Raw genomic sequence first — 15,392 nt, 5'->3', positions numbered from 1 at the left:
ATGCCCGGGGGGGGGGGGGGCAAAATGGGGTATGGGCAGACAGGGGCTGAATCCACCCCCAACTGTGCTCTGTCATCTGGAGCCCAATGCTGGGGCCCATGCACCCTGCTGTTCCAGGTCCTGCACAGCCTTCTGGGGTCACCCATGCCTCAAAATCTGCAAGCACCTGTTGCCTGACATACCTCATGCGTTTATTATAGTCAAGGTTCAAAGGAAACCTGGAATCTGGGCTCCCTTGGGAGACTTTGTCCAAGAGAGACTCTGGGGAGAAGTGGACCCCGGAGGCAGAGGGGGTGTCGGTGAATGACTGGGGACAGTGTCTGAGCCAAGACCAACCAGGGTGCCTTCCTTTCCTACAGAGATATCAACCCTCACCAGATACCACCGTTTCTCCTAGTCGCTGAAGGAGACGTGTCACCCTGTGAGATGTCTCCATTGCTCCAAGAAAGTATTTAAGGGAAAGATGCCTACATTTAGGGTGCTCTGAGACTTGACCTTCTCTTTTAAAGAATAATAAAATGCTCTGATGATTGAATCTAGGGGGACCTTATCCCTAATTTATAGCAGGAACTGCTTATTTGTCTCTGCTTTGCACATGGATATTAAGGGTAAAAAGACAGTCCACTGCCAACCTGAGTTGACAATTTTGTGAGCTTTAGGAGCACCCCAAAGGGAGGCCGTTTCTGCAAACAGCCCATACCTCGTCCAGACCCTGCTCTGTTAGGCCTTCCCTTGAGTTTCAGCCAATCTGGAAATTGGGAGAGAAGGAGGTTCCAGTGCTAGAACTCTGTGTGAAAGCAAACAACCTGCCCTTTCATAAGATGTAAATACATTGTGTTCTTAAGATAGTAGCAGGGACGCTGCGAGATTTTCTGGAGATTTAAGGGAGGAGAAAGGAACAAACAAAAAACTGTCCCTCTCTCCTTCACCTGGCCAAATGTCATTCTCATTAAAAAAAAAAAAAAAAAGTGGGGAGGAGATGTAACAGAGGGGGAAAAAGGCATTTAAGACTCTACTTACACCTTTCACATCAGTGAAAGGGTCTTGGGAGAAAGATGTTGAAGAGAAAGGGGAAATGCAGGAAAGCGGGGGGGGGGGGGGGGGCTGCTTTCTCCAAATTCCCTGATCTGCCTATTCAAAGCTGAGACGGTACCAGAGAGCCCTGGCTTCCCCTTCAAACAAACCCAGAATGGAATCCTGTAATAACACTGTCTCTCCCGCAGGCTTGCAGACAGCAACGCGCACCAAGAAATTAATTTGAAATAAACAATGACATGGTAGGCAGCCTGGCGGGTCCCCGCGTTCCCTGCGGGCCCCCACTTTCTGAAGAAGCCCCCGGGCCATTCTCCGTGGCTCCGGATCAGCCAACCTCCGGGTCGTTTTGTGACGTCACAGATCTGAGAGCCCTCCGCCGACAGAGCCCCCCCCCCCCCCGCGTTAAGACGTCACTCTCCAGGAAACTCCAAAGTTGGGGGCTGACTTCAGGGCCTCCGCACTCCTGGTTCCCCCGCCGCTGCCCAAAGTCCGGCAACCCCGCTGCGCGCTCACGCTTCTCCAAAGCCGAGCTCAGCTAGCAGCTTCAGGGCACTCGGTTTCGCCCCGCGAATCTGTAGGTTCCAGTAACCCCAGGAAGATGCGCTCTGCCCGGGGGAGCCCGAGGCCCGGGTGAGAGAGAAAAGGCTTACAAGAACGTCACAAGATAATTTGTATTTAATTCTTACAGTTACCTTTGGAATTGTATACTAGTAGCATTTCTCCCTTTTCTGTGGTTTGATGGAAACATTTTCTCTGATTAATAAAGATCCGACATCATAACCCACCCAATAGGACATCTTGGTGGGAGTAGCTGGTTATAGTCTCTCCAGCCTGAGATGAAGTCCCCGCTATAGAACCCAGTCTATCCGGGGAGAATCACACAAAACTGTCCTGAGACTCTCCGCTCTTTTCTGCCAATGTCCTCCCTGGAACCGAACACCCCTAAACCGAAAGGGGACTCGAGGGGAGGAGGAGGCACAGGTGTGAGCCCGGGAACTGCGGAGGAAGCTCTTGGTGCTGAAGGGAGCCCCTTGGCTCAGTGGACAGGGCTGCCAATGGGAGTACTGCTGCGCTGAACACTTAACTTTATTTATGTTTTTAGATCAGCAAGGCAAAGTGCACATTTAAATGAAAATGCCTGAAAGATTTTTAAAAAGAGGAAAATTGGAAAGGGAAAAAGAAAACTTGGCCTAAGGAAATTTCCAGGCCGTTCTAGGGATGCTTTGAGGGAATCCAAATGATGCGTGGCTCCCCTGTACCTTGCCTAAAAGACAGATATTTTCAGAAAAGGAAGAGACACACACACACACACACACACACACACACACACACACACTCACACTCCCTCTGGAAGCACAGTCCCTTTGGAACTGGGACCTCCGACTCCCAATCCCTCCCCGCCTCCCCTCTGGTAGTCCGTCCAGGTTGAGCCAGCTCTTCCCATCTGTTGCTGGGCTCTGGCCCTCACCCTGCGGGCGCCCCGCTGGGCCACAGCCGCCCGCGGCCCCACAACCCGGCCAGGTCACCCTGGAGCACTTTGCAGGTTCATGCCTCCCTCACCCAGCACCTCCCGTCCACCACCGCATTCCTCTTTCTGTTAGAAAACAGAAAAGGGAAGAAAACGGAAAGCCCTTTTTGGCCTACAGTTTCGGGGGGCGCTAGGACTCTATGGTCCTAGGTGACACATGTCGGATAATCTCCCAAAGTAGGGTGCCCGTTTGGGGAGAAATCCACGTAGGACTCTACAGTCACGTGCGTTTAGGGACCTGTTGCTGGGAGCTCTGGAGGCCTGCGACGGGTCCCACACCCAAGGGAGCAGAATGTCCAAAGGTCGCATTTATTCGGCTGTCCACAGATATTTATTGCGCCCCTACGAAGCTACCTGGCATTTTCCTTTTCCCTTGCGCTGTTGCTGTCCAGTCCCAGGGCCGTCCTGAGAGACGGCTTACCCGCCGCCTCTCCCTAGAGAACCGGTGTCTGGCCTGAAGAGCGACCTGCAAACGGGCTCGCAGCCGCGTGAAAAGTACTAACCACCGAGGAGAGAGCGGGGACCCGAGAGTCCCGCCAGGGATTGGGGTCTTTTACCTCAAGGGAACCGAGCCCCCAGAAAATTTGACAGAGAGAAGGGATATCCACTTCCCTGAGCACCTCTATAGAGAACATCGCCCGGGGCTGAGATCTTCAGGAGACTCTGCTGCTCAATCCAACCGAATTCTTCGGGGACAGGCGCCCCTGCTGAAAACGGATTTAGACACGCTCCCCACTTTTGCTAGGAAATTTTGGAAAGAGAGGTTACGGTCTCTAATTCCCCAGGTAAAGGGAACCCCATTCGCCCACGCCGTCCACTGCCATCCGAAGACGGAAAACCCCCCTGTGCCGTGTGTTCACACCGCCCCACAGAACCCACGAAACTCGCTGTAATCCAACATCTCTGGGCTCCGGACTTGGCGCCCGCGTAGACGCGGAGGGAGCTCGGCGGCCCAGGCTAGGGAAATTGAACCCGGCGCCGGCCCTAGTCGCTGAAAGAGACGGGGCGGGGGGTGATCCCGGACCTCGGCTTCTCAAGGTCCGTCTTGGGATCTGCTTGCACCTCCAAGTCTCTGCCCCCGCGGCAGACCTCGCGGCGCTTGCTTAGAGCGTGGCCCGGAATGCACGTCGCAGACTGGTGAAGGGCCCTCCGCTGCCTGCCGCTTTTCTTGACCTGCGCCCTTTCCCCACCAGAAAGAGGAGCCCACCGCGTTTGGCTCTCGGCAGCATGCCCTGGCTAAAACGAAGCCAACAGCCTCAGTTTCCCGATCTGTAACCTGAACATTGAGAATGGGTTCCTTTCCCTCTGGCGCTCTCTGACACGGGTCCTCTGGTCGCGGACCGCGAGCGTCTTCCTGGGGCAGGGAGGAGAGGTCAGGGACGACCCGAGAAACTCACACGGAGCCGAACCCCTGAGTGGGGGTGGGGGAGTTGGCACCGGAGCCCCTGCAGAAATACAGGACTAATCAACGGTGTCTACGACTCAGACTTGTCCTGGTCCTGGCACACGAGCAGAGGGCAATGTCTGGAATTTGGGGACAGGGGTCCTTCTCCTGAACCCGGTCTCCCCGTTCCATGCAGACTAGAAGCGTCAGGCACCTTGAACGCTCTTTTCTTGCCCGGTCCCGTATAGACACACGTCTCCCAGTTCCTCTAACTGGGCTGCCTAGAGGTGAATCCAAACGGGAGGAAATATCGAGTAGGAATTTCTGCAGAGATAAATCTCAGCAGCAAAGCAGCCCTGATTGAGTGGAGCACACCACCACCAGCCCCCACCACCATCAAAGTTTTCCTGCCCTTTCTGTGAGTTAAACAGTTTCTGAGCTTTTGGCGCCCCCTCTGGATGAAGCTGAAAATTGCACCATTTAAAAAGTCCAGTTTATCAGTTTTGAAGAAGATACAACAATACAGAGTGTTTGCATCAAATGAACAGAAAATGTACAAAACACTGTAAATTTATGATTTAAAATTCTATAAATTACGTATCTCCTATGACGTAATTGTATTAAATATGTATTTATGTGTATGTATTTATCTTGACAAATATTTAGAGAAATATTCCAAAATATCTTAAAGTCACAGTCTTCAGTGCCTTTAAGCCAGTAAACACAAGAATTGCAATAAAATGCAACTAAATACAGACGCCTTGGTTAAAATTTCTGCCAGAAGTTCTAGTCTCTGAGTGTCCTCCTGGGTCAGGTGCCTACAAATCACACAGTTATACTCACAAATGTCCCCTCCCCACGACACAGAAATCAGTTGACACTACGCGGGACTCTTTTCTCCCAAGAAAGGACAAAGTTGTTCTTATACTTTTCCAGCGTATTCATGGAGCCATGAATACGTGGCTACTGTATGGAGGTCTCTAAAACTTGTAAACAAGCTATAGGGTACTACAGACATCCACTGTGAGTGAGTTACATTCGTTTAAAAAGTAAATAGTATTTAACTGTAGTTGCAACTTACTACCTTCTGAAGAATTCCGTTTCCTATAAGAAAGGTCGACTTCTTCGGAAGAAAATGAGAGAAAACGAGATTTTTTTTTTTAAATCTTCCAGGAAATCATTCTTTTAAATCTTGCAATAGTGTCCGCAATATACAAATTAGAAATGAACAAGTCTTTGCTATGATGCGGCCCGATTCACCATAACAATAATTTAATTCGAGGCGGACATCTGGGAGAGCCAGAAAGGGGGAAGTTTAAAAATTAGGAGATTTCCACAGTTGTGCGTTTATTTGTGATTCTGAAGACATGTAACCCGCAGGAGCCTAGGATTTTTTTTTTCTTCTCTTCCAGAACTGATACCTAGCCAAGCACTAAAGGCAGTTGGTGCAAACACAAAGGTTGTGCTCAAATCACACTTGAGATACACCAGAGACACCCCCAATCCCTCCCCCAGGACTTCTAGCTGTCTGCGAGTCGGAGAAGGACCCGATTACAGTCAGGAGACGGGAGCGTTAACCCTCCAGGTGTTTTGTAAAGGAGGACGAAAACAGGCGAGCTGCACGACTCCGCCGAAGTGGAGTGTTTTGTCTGCGGTGCTGCCCGTGTGTTTGGCGTTTTACAAACCAAGGGACTGGCCTCAGCCTCTCGGCCCGGGACGGCCACATTCGCAAAGTTCGATCTCTCAAAGCCAGAGCAGTTTGCAAGCTCTTTCCAGTGGCAACCCTGCTGACGTTTGGATTCGGCTAGGAGGTGAAAAGCAGAACGTCAAAGCGGTTGCCTGTCACAGAGTAGTGTCGCGGGGTGGGGGCTTGGGGGGCTGGAGAAGGGCTTGTCAGAGTTCAAGGTCGCTGTGGCGCGGGGACGGCTCCCGCGAGCGCGGGGCTACTGCGTCCCCGCCGCTGCCGCCAGCCTTCGCCGGGACTTAGCTTTGGTTTTCATTGATTCCCCTTGCAAGAGCGCAGCAGAATCCCAACCAGCCGCACCGGTCCCGGCGAACCAGAGCGTGTTAATCTATTTATATGGATTATTACAGAGGAACAGCGGGCGTTGAGTCACCAAAACATTTGCTTCAAAAGACCATTTCTAAGCACTTTCGGAGGAGGCAGGCTCCAGAAGCATAAACTGGGCTACGCGTTAAAGAACGACTGCTTTTCGAATGCTACAAACTCCAGCTAAGTCTCCGGGACCGCGCAGAAAGCAGTGAAAAGAAATGCTTGGGGGTGAGGGCAGATTCTAGTCTAGACGCGCGCGCGCGCGCGCACACACACACACACACACACACACACACACACACAGGCACGCAAAATTCGTGCGGAGACGGCACCAAACTTCTGACATTACGAGAGTATGGCAAACTTACACACTTGGACGTCCCGGGTCCCCCGCCTTCCCCGCTGCAACCCCCCCCCCCAACGCCAGACCAGAGGCAGCGCTCCCCTCCCCGCTCCTCCCCTCCCCTCTCGTCACCCAAGCCCACTGCCACAATCCTCCTCCCCGCAAAATCCAGTCCAATCAGCTGCCTGCCAACCCCTGAAATGCCGTGCTGTGATTGGCTGGCCGTCTCTAAGGTGAGGAGCAGTAGTTATTAAAGAGTCCCAGGGCTGCGAGTTGAGGAGCTGAGAGCGGAGGTTGAAACTCACTGGAAACTTGCGCCGCGACTTGCCAGTTTCACCCCAGGAACTTTTCTTTGCAGGAGGAGAAGAAAAGGGGTGCAAGCGCCCCGCTTTTGCTCTCTTTCTTCCCCTCCTTCTTCTCCTCTCCAGTTCGCCTTACCCCACTTGGAGCAAACAGCTGCGGGCTGGCCACCGCGCGCCTTCCCAAGTGCTTGCCGCCGCAGCCGGCTGACGTGCCAGGCTCCCCGGGAGCCGCTCGCTCCGCGTTCGGGCAGCCGAGGGGAGAGGAGCCCGCGCCTCGAGTCCCCGAGCCGCCGCGGCTTCTCGCCTTTCCCTGCCACCCGCCCCCTGCCCCGGGCCCGCGTATGAATCTCCTGGACCCCTTCATGAAGATGACCGACGAGCAGGAGAAGGGCCTGTCCGGCGCCCCCAGCCCCACCATGTCCGAGGACTCGGCGGGCTCGCCCTGCCCTTCGGGCTCCGGTTCGGACACCGAGAACACGCGGCCCCAGGAGAACACGTTCCCCAAGGGCGAGCCGGACCTGAAGAAGGAGAGCGAGGAGGACAAGTTCCCCGTGTGCATCCGCGAGGCGGTCAGCCAGGTGCTCAAGGGCTACGACTGGACGCTGGTACCCATGCCGGTGCGCGTCAACGGCTCGAGCAAGAACAAGCCGCACGTCAAGCGGCCCATGAACGCCTTCATGGTGTGGGCGCAGGCCGCGCGCAGGAAGCTCGCCGACCAGTACCCGCACCTGCACAACGCCGAGCTCAGCAAGACGCTGGGCAAGCTCTGGAGGTAGGGCCGGTGCGGCAGGGTGGGCTCCGCGGTGGCGGGGGGCGCTGGCCGGGACACTCTCTCGCGCCCCGCCTCCCAGCAAGGGGGGGGTGGCGGCCCCCGAGGAGGGGGGGGGCGGGGGGGGGGGGGGCTGGGTAGGGGGGGGCGAAGTGTAACTTGGCTCAGAGTTTGACAAAGTTCTTGGATTCCTCTTCAGGGGGAAAGGAGGGGAGGGGGGCAGGGGAAGGGGGCCGAGAGAGCCAAAGGGTGGGAGAAGACTTGTGGGAGACACGGTGGGAGGGGGCTGCCAGCCCTATCTCCCGTCTCTGTGAAGTTCAGTTCGATCCCAAGTGGGGGGTTGGGTGGGAAGTGGTTTGTCCCTCTCTCGCTCCAACTGCGCTCTCTCGTGTAGACCCACAGACCAAGGAGATGCGGTGAACGGGGAAAGACTTCAAGGCCAGAGGAGACTCCCGGCAGGAATTGGGGGGGGGGGGCTGCTGGAAATAGGTGGACGCGGGGGGGGGGGCAGGAGGAGCTCCTTGCCGATTAAGTGGTTTTTTGGAAAGCTTTTAAGAGTGTTGGGGGCGGGGGGGCGTTATAACTGCAGTAGCAGAGGCACTTAGAGCAGAAGCAGCGGAGAGCTATTTTCATCTCCAGGGTTTTCCAAAATAGAAGGAGCGAGGGCGGGGCGGGGAGTGACCGCTCAGGTCGGACTAAAAGAACCGAGATTTAGTTTTCCCTTTTTTCTTTCTTTCCTTTTTCTTTCTTTTTTAATTTAAGAAAAGTTATGAGCTGCAGCAGCGGCTGGAAAGCAGGGAGGAGGGAGGAAGGGGTTGTGTGCGAAGAAGCCGAGTGGTCGGGGTCACCTCCCCCTCCCGCCGACCTGACAGTTCCGCCAGTTTCACAGAACCCCCTCTGTTTCTCTCTGCGCCCCCTCCCCCGCCCCCAGACTGCTGAACGAGAGCGAGAAGCGGCCCTTCGTGGAGGAGGCGGAGCGGCTGCGCGTGCAGCACAAGAAGGACCACCCGGATTACAAGTACCAGCCGCGGCGGAGGAAGTCGGTGAAGAACGGCCAGGCGGAGGCCGAGGAGGCCACGGAGCAGACGCACATCTCCCCCAACGCCATCTTCAAGGCGCTGCAGGCCGACTCGCCGCACTCCTCCTCCGGCATGAGCGAGGTGCACTCCCCCGGGGAGCACTCGGGTGAGTCCCCCCCCCACAGCCCCAGGCTAAGCCTCCCGTGGGCCCCACGGGCACACCCCAGGTCTCCACCGAGTAGGTTTAGGGACTTTGAGCTCCCTGGGGAGGGAAAAACTACCCCTAGCGCCTAATCCTCCTCCCCTCCCAGCCCAGGGCCCCGCGAAGCTCCTACACACCACACACACACACACACGCGCGCGCGCGCACACACACACACCCTACCTCAATCTCTACATTCTAGCAGATTAATTTTTATTGCGAGGTAAAATGCCTTTACAGCTTTGCAGGACTTCTTCCTCCTCTCGCTCCGCCACCCCAGAAGCACTCACAGGGTTCTTTCACAAGTAGCAATTCTGTGCTCCCGATCCTCCGGGCCTCAGAACCGCCCCCCCATAAAAGGAGATCGCAGAATGTGTACTGGCAGGTTAATCATTTGGCGACTTATCTCGGGTGCACCGCGCCTCCCGCGCGGTTGCGGGTTCTCCTGACACTTTAACTTGGAGGGAGGGTCGCAGGAGGGTTCCTAAGATTAGGGCCTTTGCACAGCCCTTGTTGATTTTCTGTGCTGCTTCTCTTCTGTTGCCCGCAGGGCAATCCCAGGGCCCACCGACGCCACCCACCACCCCCAAAACCGACGTGCAGCCCGGCAAGGCTGACCTGAAGCGCGAGGGGCGCCCCCTGCCAGAGGGGGGCCGACAGCCCCCCATCGACTTCCGCGACGTGGACATCGGCGAGCTGAGCAGCGACGTCATCTCCAACATCGAGACCTTCGACGTCAACGAATTCGACCAGTACCTGCCGCCCAATGGCCACCCGGGGGTGCCGGCCACGCACGGCCAGGTCACCTACACGGGCAGCTACGGCATCAGCAGCACGGCGGCGACCCCGGCGGGCGCAGGCCACGTGTGGATGTCCAAGCAGCAGGCGCCGCCGCCGCCGCCGCCCCCGCAGCAGCCCCCGCAGGCCCCGCAGGCCCCGCAGGCGCCCCCGCAGCCGCAGCCCGCGCCCCCGCAGCCGCAGCCGGCGCCCCCGCAGCCGCAGCCGGCGCACACGCTCACCACGCTGAGCAGCGAGCCGGGCCAGTCGCAGCGAACGCACATCAAGACGGAGCAGCTGAGTCCCAGCCACTACAGCGAGCCTCAGCAGCACTCGCCGCAGCAGATCGCCTACAGCCCCTTCAACCTCCCGCACTACAGCCCCTCCTACCCGCCCATCACCCGCTCGCAGTACGACTACCCAGACCACCAGAACTCCGGCTCCTACTACAGCCACGCGGCGGGCCAGGGCTCCAGCCTCTACTCCACCTTCACCTACATGAACCCCGCGCAGCGGCCCATGTACACCCCCATCGCCGACACCTCCGGGGTCCCTTCCATCCCGCAGACCCACAGCCCCCAGCACTGGGAACAGCCGGTCTACACACAGCTCACCAGACCTTGAGGAGGCCTTGCGCCAAGGGGGATGCTGACCGCGTGATGATCCTAAAAAGCACCGAAGAAAGAAAGAACCAACCAGAATTTCCTTGGGACATTTTTTTTTTCTTATTCCTTAAAGACATTTAAGCTAAAGGCAACTCGTACCCAGATTCCAGGACCGAACCATTAGCTATCCAGACGCATTACCACCTTGCTGCAAATCAGTAGCCAGGCCACTCGTGGCCGGGCGGCCCGGCGGAATCGAGGAGAAACCGAACTTGAAAACTTTCTTCAAAGCAAGCAATGGAGGATAAATGGAGAATCATCGTGTGACCAATTTGCTCAATCTCTCTGCCTGTTTGAACTTTGTAATTATTTTTTAGCAGTAATTAAAGAAAAAAGTCCTCTGTGAGGAATATTCTCTATTTTAAATATTTTTAGTATGTACTGTGTATGATTCATTACCGTTTTGAGGGGATTTATACATATTTTTAGATAAAGAAATTAAATGCTCTTATTTTTCCAACAGCTAAACTACTTAGTTGAACAGTGTGCCCTAGCTTTTCCTGCAACCAGAGTATTTTTGTACAGATGAGCTTTCTCTTACAAAAAAAAAAAACAAAAAACAAAAAACAAAAAAAAAGTGTGTGTGTGTTGTTGCATTAACATTAAAAAAAACACGGATTTGTGTTACGTGATAAGTTTTGGGGGTTAGCTTTGCTTAATTCCTCAGGCTTTCTGATTCAAGAAGGAGCTGCCTTAGAAAGAAAAATAAAGGCCTTATTTTGCAAATATGGGAGTAAACCATAGTCTAGAGAAGCATTTGGTAAGCTTTATCATATATATATTTTTTAAACGAGAAAATACCTTGAGCCTTAAAACCGTGCTGCTGGAAAATACTTGTGCTCTCTGTTAGTGCATTTCCTTCCTTCCGCATTTGCTTGTTTGTTGCAATCTTAAGAAAGAAGTGAAAACGAAGCAAAGGAGATGAAATCTGTTCTGGGAATGTTTCAGCAGCCAGTAAGTGCCCCCTGGTTGCCTGCTCGAGCCCCATGTGGGACACAGATGCTAGAGCCCTGTCCCTTGTGCTGTCACCTGTGCCTCTCCAAACACCAGCAGTGAAACTTCAAGACATCCCACGAGCTAAAATTATTTATTTTGTAAGGAGAGGTTTTCGTTAAAAAAAAAAAATCTTTTTCTTTAAAAAAAAATTTTTTTTTTAATTTTACCTTCTTTAAAATAGGTTGTTGGAGCCTTCCTCAAAGGGTATGGTCATCTGTTAAATTATGTTCTTAACTGTAACCAGTTTTTTTTTTATTTATCTCTTTAATCTTTTTTATTATTATTAAAAGCAAGTTTCTTTGGATTTCTTGTCCTAGATTTGTATAATATACATGCCTTTTTGTCTGTCCTTTTTTTTTCCTTTGTTGTTTTGTTGAAAACAAACTGGAAACTTGTTTCTCTTTTTGTATAAATGAGAGGTTTCAAATGTAGTGTATCACTGAGTCATTTTCAGTGTTTTTCTGCCACAGATTTTTGGGCTGCCTAAAGTGTGTGTGTGTGTGTGTATGTGTGTGTGTGGACACAAAACAAGGCTGGCATGTGTCATGGATAGTCCCCGTGCATGTTCTCTTGGAGACAAGGAGGAAAAGTGGAGGGGATCAGCCCACCAAGAGACCTGAATTCTTAATTCCTTCTGTGGCTGGAGAGTTTGAGGATTGCTTTTTAAAAAAGACAGCAAACTTTTTTTTATTTAAAAAAAGATATATTAACAGTTTTAGAAGTCAGTAGAATAAAATCTTAAAGCACTCTTATAATATGGCATCTTTCAATTTCTGTATAAAAGCAGATCTTTAAAAAAATATTTCTGTAACTTAAGAAACCTGGCATTTAAATCATGTTTTGTCCTTAGGTAAGGTTTGGTTTGTTGTTTGTGTTTTGTTTTGCTTGTTTCCTCCCAAACCTTTTGTTCTCTCTGTGAAACTCATCTTTCCTTTTTTTCTTTTTCTTTTTGTATATTATTGTTTACAATAAATATACATTGCATTAAAAAGAAAATGGCCCTGTGGACTGACTTATTTGCCCTCTTCTCCCCTTCAAAGGATGATGTGAAGAATTGCACTGAAGAGATTGTTACATACTGATCACTGTGAGGTTCTCATTTTTTATGTTACACTTTTAGCTATCCCAAATTTGGCAGTGATGAAAAGACTGTGTCCCCAAAAATATACGCAGAAAAATCTTAGAAAGTGTCACCCTATTAGGTCGCCTAGACAATCACATGTCCGTAGTTGTTCGCTCAGGCAAAATGTTTGTTGTGCTATTAACAGCCTCATGCTTCAGGGCAAAAGCTGTTTCCCTGTGGAACTCACCGGGGAATATTAGACCTGAAATCGGTAGCTTGTCAGCAGTAGACAGAATGCCAGAGGGGGTGACTTGCCTGCCTCAATTCAGTCAAGCAAACTTTCTATTATCATGAACACATACCAACCAAGGGTGTCCATTTAAAAGGCAGAAGAAGCCAAAAGAAAAGTTTTCAAAGAGGACCGGAGGGAAGTCTGTTCCTTTAACCCGTTACATGTGATTCAGAGCCTTCCTGGTCTATGCAGGGACAATGGAACGAGTTACCTTATTCTCCTGTTCCCTCCCATTTAACTCATTCTGAGAAGATGCAAAGCCGTGGCAGAAGTTACGAGACCTAATCCTGTTTTTCTTGGCCTGGGTGGGATGGGAGTTTCCAGGATCAGAGAAACGTCCAGGTCATTTTTCATTAAACAGATGAAATCACTCCTTCCCTCCCACCCCCACACAGAGACAACCCCACCCCCACCCCTCACCACCTCCACAGACACCCTGGCTGATCGGGGAAGTGTCTCCAAAGGGAGGCAAGTCCCTGTCACCTCAGGCTGGTTTGACTTCTGGGCCCCTGTCTCCGACAGTCTTCACCGGTATCCAGACTCTCTGGTATTACGCCACATTGTCTGTTTTTGCTTTTTTGGATTCCTGGCTTGGGTCCCACACCAGGATCATGGCAACCAGGAAAATGGTAGTTATCAAATCGAGACAACATTAGTGCTCGGCCTCCCTTGCAAATTCCTTCAACAGCGACTGAGGGCCTGTGATCTGCAGGGTGCTATGCACGTCTCCCCCTGCCCCCACTCCCACCCCCAGACCCCACATTCTGTTGCTGGATTGTGCCACACTGCCCGTTGGCTTAGGCTCAAGAGTCTAGCCTCCATTCTTACAAAATCTCTATTGTGTGTCCCCTTGCCAACACTCACGAAGTCCGTTTTAAAGTGTCTGTGGTGTCCTCCAATTCTTGTCCACTCTTATTCACCTACATCCCCTTATCTGTTAAACTCAACACATACCACCCAGTCCTGACCACCCCTTCCTCTCCCGAATCGGTAATGTGTGCAAGGTTGTTTTCTCTTCTCCTAGAAGTAGGCTCTTTTCCTCAGTGTGTGACCTTCCACAGATCCTCTTAGAGCCAGAAGGTTCCATTTGGGTATAATTGGATAGGGCAAGTTGCTTACTTTCCTATGCCTCGGTTTCCCCTTCTGTTAAGAACATTTGTAAGCTCTCCTCTTGGAACAGGGTTGCTATTAGAGTGGTTTTTAGCAAGAAGCAGTCTGGCAACTGACTGCGTCCGAATCGTCTGGTCCGCACAGGACTCTTACTAGCCTGGCATACAAGGTAAGCAGTAAATGGGGTGCTCCCAGGCTGGTTCTGATATACAGGAAAACACAAGAGACAACGAAGCACAGACAGAATTCCTCTGAATCTCCCTCACCCCCGTGCACCAGATCGAGGCAAAGCCCGGCACCACCAGATTATAAAATATTTTAGAGGAATTTTTATTCTAAATCTAGAAATGCAGAGCTTATCACCCTGACAACAAGACATTTATTGAAAACCTAGGAAAGAGTCCTCCAGAACAGAAAAAGCTTATAATTAGATCCAGGGTTATTTTGTTTATTTGCATTCAAAATAAAACCTTTTTTTTTAAAAAAAACTATCTCCACAAAAAGGGCTTTTTTTTTTTTAACAAAAAAAAGGGAATAAACATAAGGGAATAAAAACCTCACTTAGAATCAGTCCTTTGGGCAATTATGAAAATGGCACTTACGGATTAATGCTTGAGCTGTGTGTTTGACTTTCCCACCTGAACTCCTTCGTACTCCTTCTTTTTCCCTGATTTCCACCCTGAACATTTCTGAGGCACTGCTGGGACACTGGGTAAATTAACTTAATTGATGAACTGTCATTATAGCACAGAGAGATTTACCGTGGATGCCAAAGAATGTGTAAGCCTCAGGCCTGGTCACTTGCACAGAGTCCTTGTAAGGCCCTGTACTTAATCTCATATTTTTTAAAAATATTTTATTTATTTATTTGACAGAATGAGAGAGAGAGAGAGACAGCGAGAGAGGAAACACAAGCAGGGGAAGTGGCAGAGGGAGAAGCAGGCTCCCCGCCGCGCAGGGAGCCCGAGGCGGGGCTCGATCCCAGGACCCCGGGATCATGACCTGAGCCGAAGGCAGACGCTTGACTGAGCCACCCAGGCGCCCCTTAATCTCATATTTTAAAAATGTTTATCCTGGGCACCTGGGGTGGCTCAGTTGGTTAAGCGACTGCCTTCGGCTCAGGTCATGATCCTGGAGTCCCAGGATCGAGTCCCACCTCGGGCTCCCTGCTCGGCGGGGAGTCAGCTTCTCCCTCTGACCCTCCTCCCTCTCGTGCTCTCTCTCTTACTCTCTTTCTCTCAAGTAAATAAATAAAATCTTTAAAAATAAAGAAATAAAAATGGACATCCCCCCCCTTTTTTAAAGAGTGCCCTCCCTCAAACATACACACACACAGAACTATATAAGCCCCAGGCCCCACAAGACCTGGGTCTGCCCAAGACCAGAGCTATTGGACGGCAAACCGCGGCCCGACACCAGAGGATACAAGGTAGATACTTCTATTTCCATTCTCACCAGTGCCTGGCACATGGTCTACTTATGGAACGACGACCCTTCATCGTACACGTGGACTTGGTGGCAGTGTCACAGAACACATCACTGAAAATCTGCCATTTCTAGCATGAGACCTTACACAGTTTTCTTAGCCCCCTGAGATGCAAACGATTTTCATTTCTCAAATATTATTTCGTGGGCATCATCGAGGTTACATGAAGTAAAGAGCATAAAACTGTTCATCACCTGTCCTTCCTCGTTCCTTCACACTTCTGACTCATTTCTATTTTTTTCCTGTCTGACACCACCTCTTTCTTGCATTTTCTTAGCCTGTCCCATTGACTCTTGCACCTCACAAAGGTTTGTTGGGCCCCGACTGGGTTATTCCTTTGCTGTGCTTCACAGACCAGACCTCTTTTC

At 51.6% G+C, this 15,392-nt stretch overlaps 1 protein-coding gene and 1 long non-coding RNA gene across 2 annotated transcripts in view; one reads left to right on the top strand and one right to left on the bottom strand.

Annotated features, from left to right (window-relative positions):
- The window catches only part of LOC141370911 (uncharacterized), a 33,963-nt gene extending 27,562 nt beyond the window's left edge, over positions 1 to 6,401 (bottom strand). Inside the window, exon 1 of the long non-coding RNA XR_012375404.1 lies at positions 6,369 to 6,401. This is a non-coding gene — a long non-coding RNA (uncharacterized lncRNA). The remainder of the gene's footprint in view (positions 1 to 6,368) is intronic.
- A 107-nt stretch (positions 6,402 to 6,508) lies between these two features.
- SOX9 (SRY-box transcription factor 9) lies at positions 6,509 to 12,054 on the top strand. Its single transcript, XM_025889922.2, has 3 exons — positions 6,509 to 7,417; positions 8,346 to 8,599; positions 9,186 to 12,054. The coding sequence occupies exons 1-3, from the start codon at positions 6,987 to 6,989 to the stop codon at positions 10,034 to 10,036; spliced, it is 1,536 nt and encodes a 511-aa protein (XP_025745707.1). The 5' UTR covers positions 6,509 to 6,986; the 3' UTR covers positions 10,037 to 12,054.
- Positions 12,055 to 15,392: the final 3,338 nt, after the last annotated feature.

Source organism: Callorhinus ursinus, unplaced genomic scaffold, assembly GCF_003265705.2.
Source record: "Callorhinus ursinus isolate GAN/ISIS: 27379988/994484 unplaced genomic scaffold, GSC_fseal_2.0 scaffold50, whole genome shotgun sequence".
NCBI classification, from domain to species: domain Eukaryota; kingdom Metazoa; phylum Chordata; class Mammalia; order Carnivora; family Otariidae; genus Callorhinus; species Callorhinus ursinus.
This window is presented reverse-complemented; position numbering and strand designations above follow the sequence as displayed.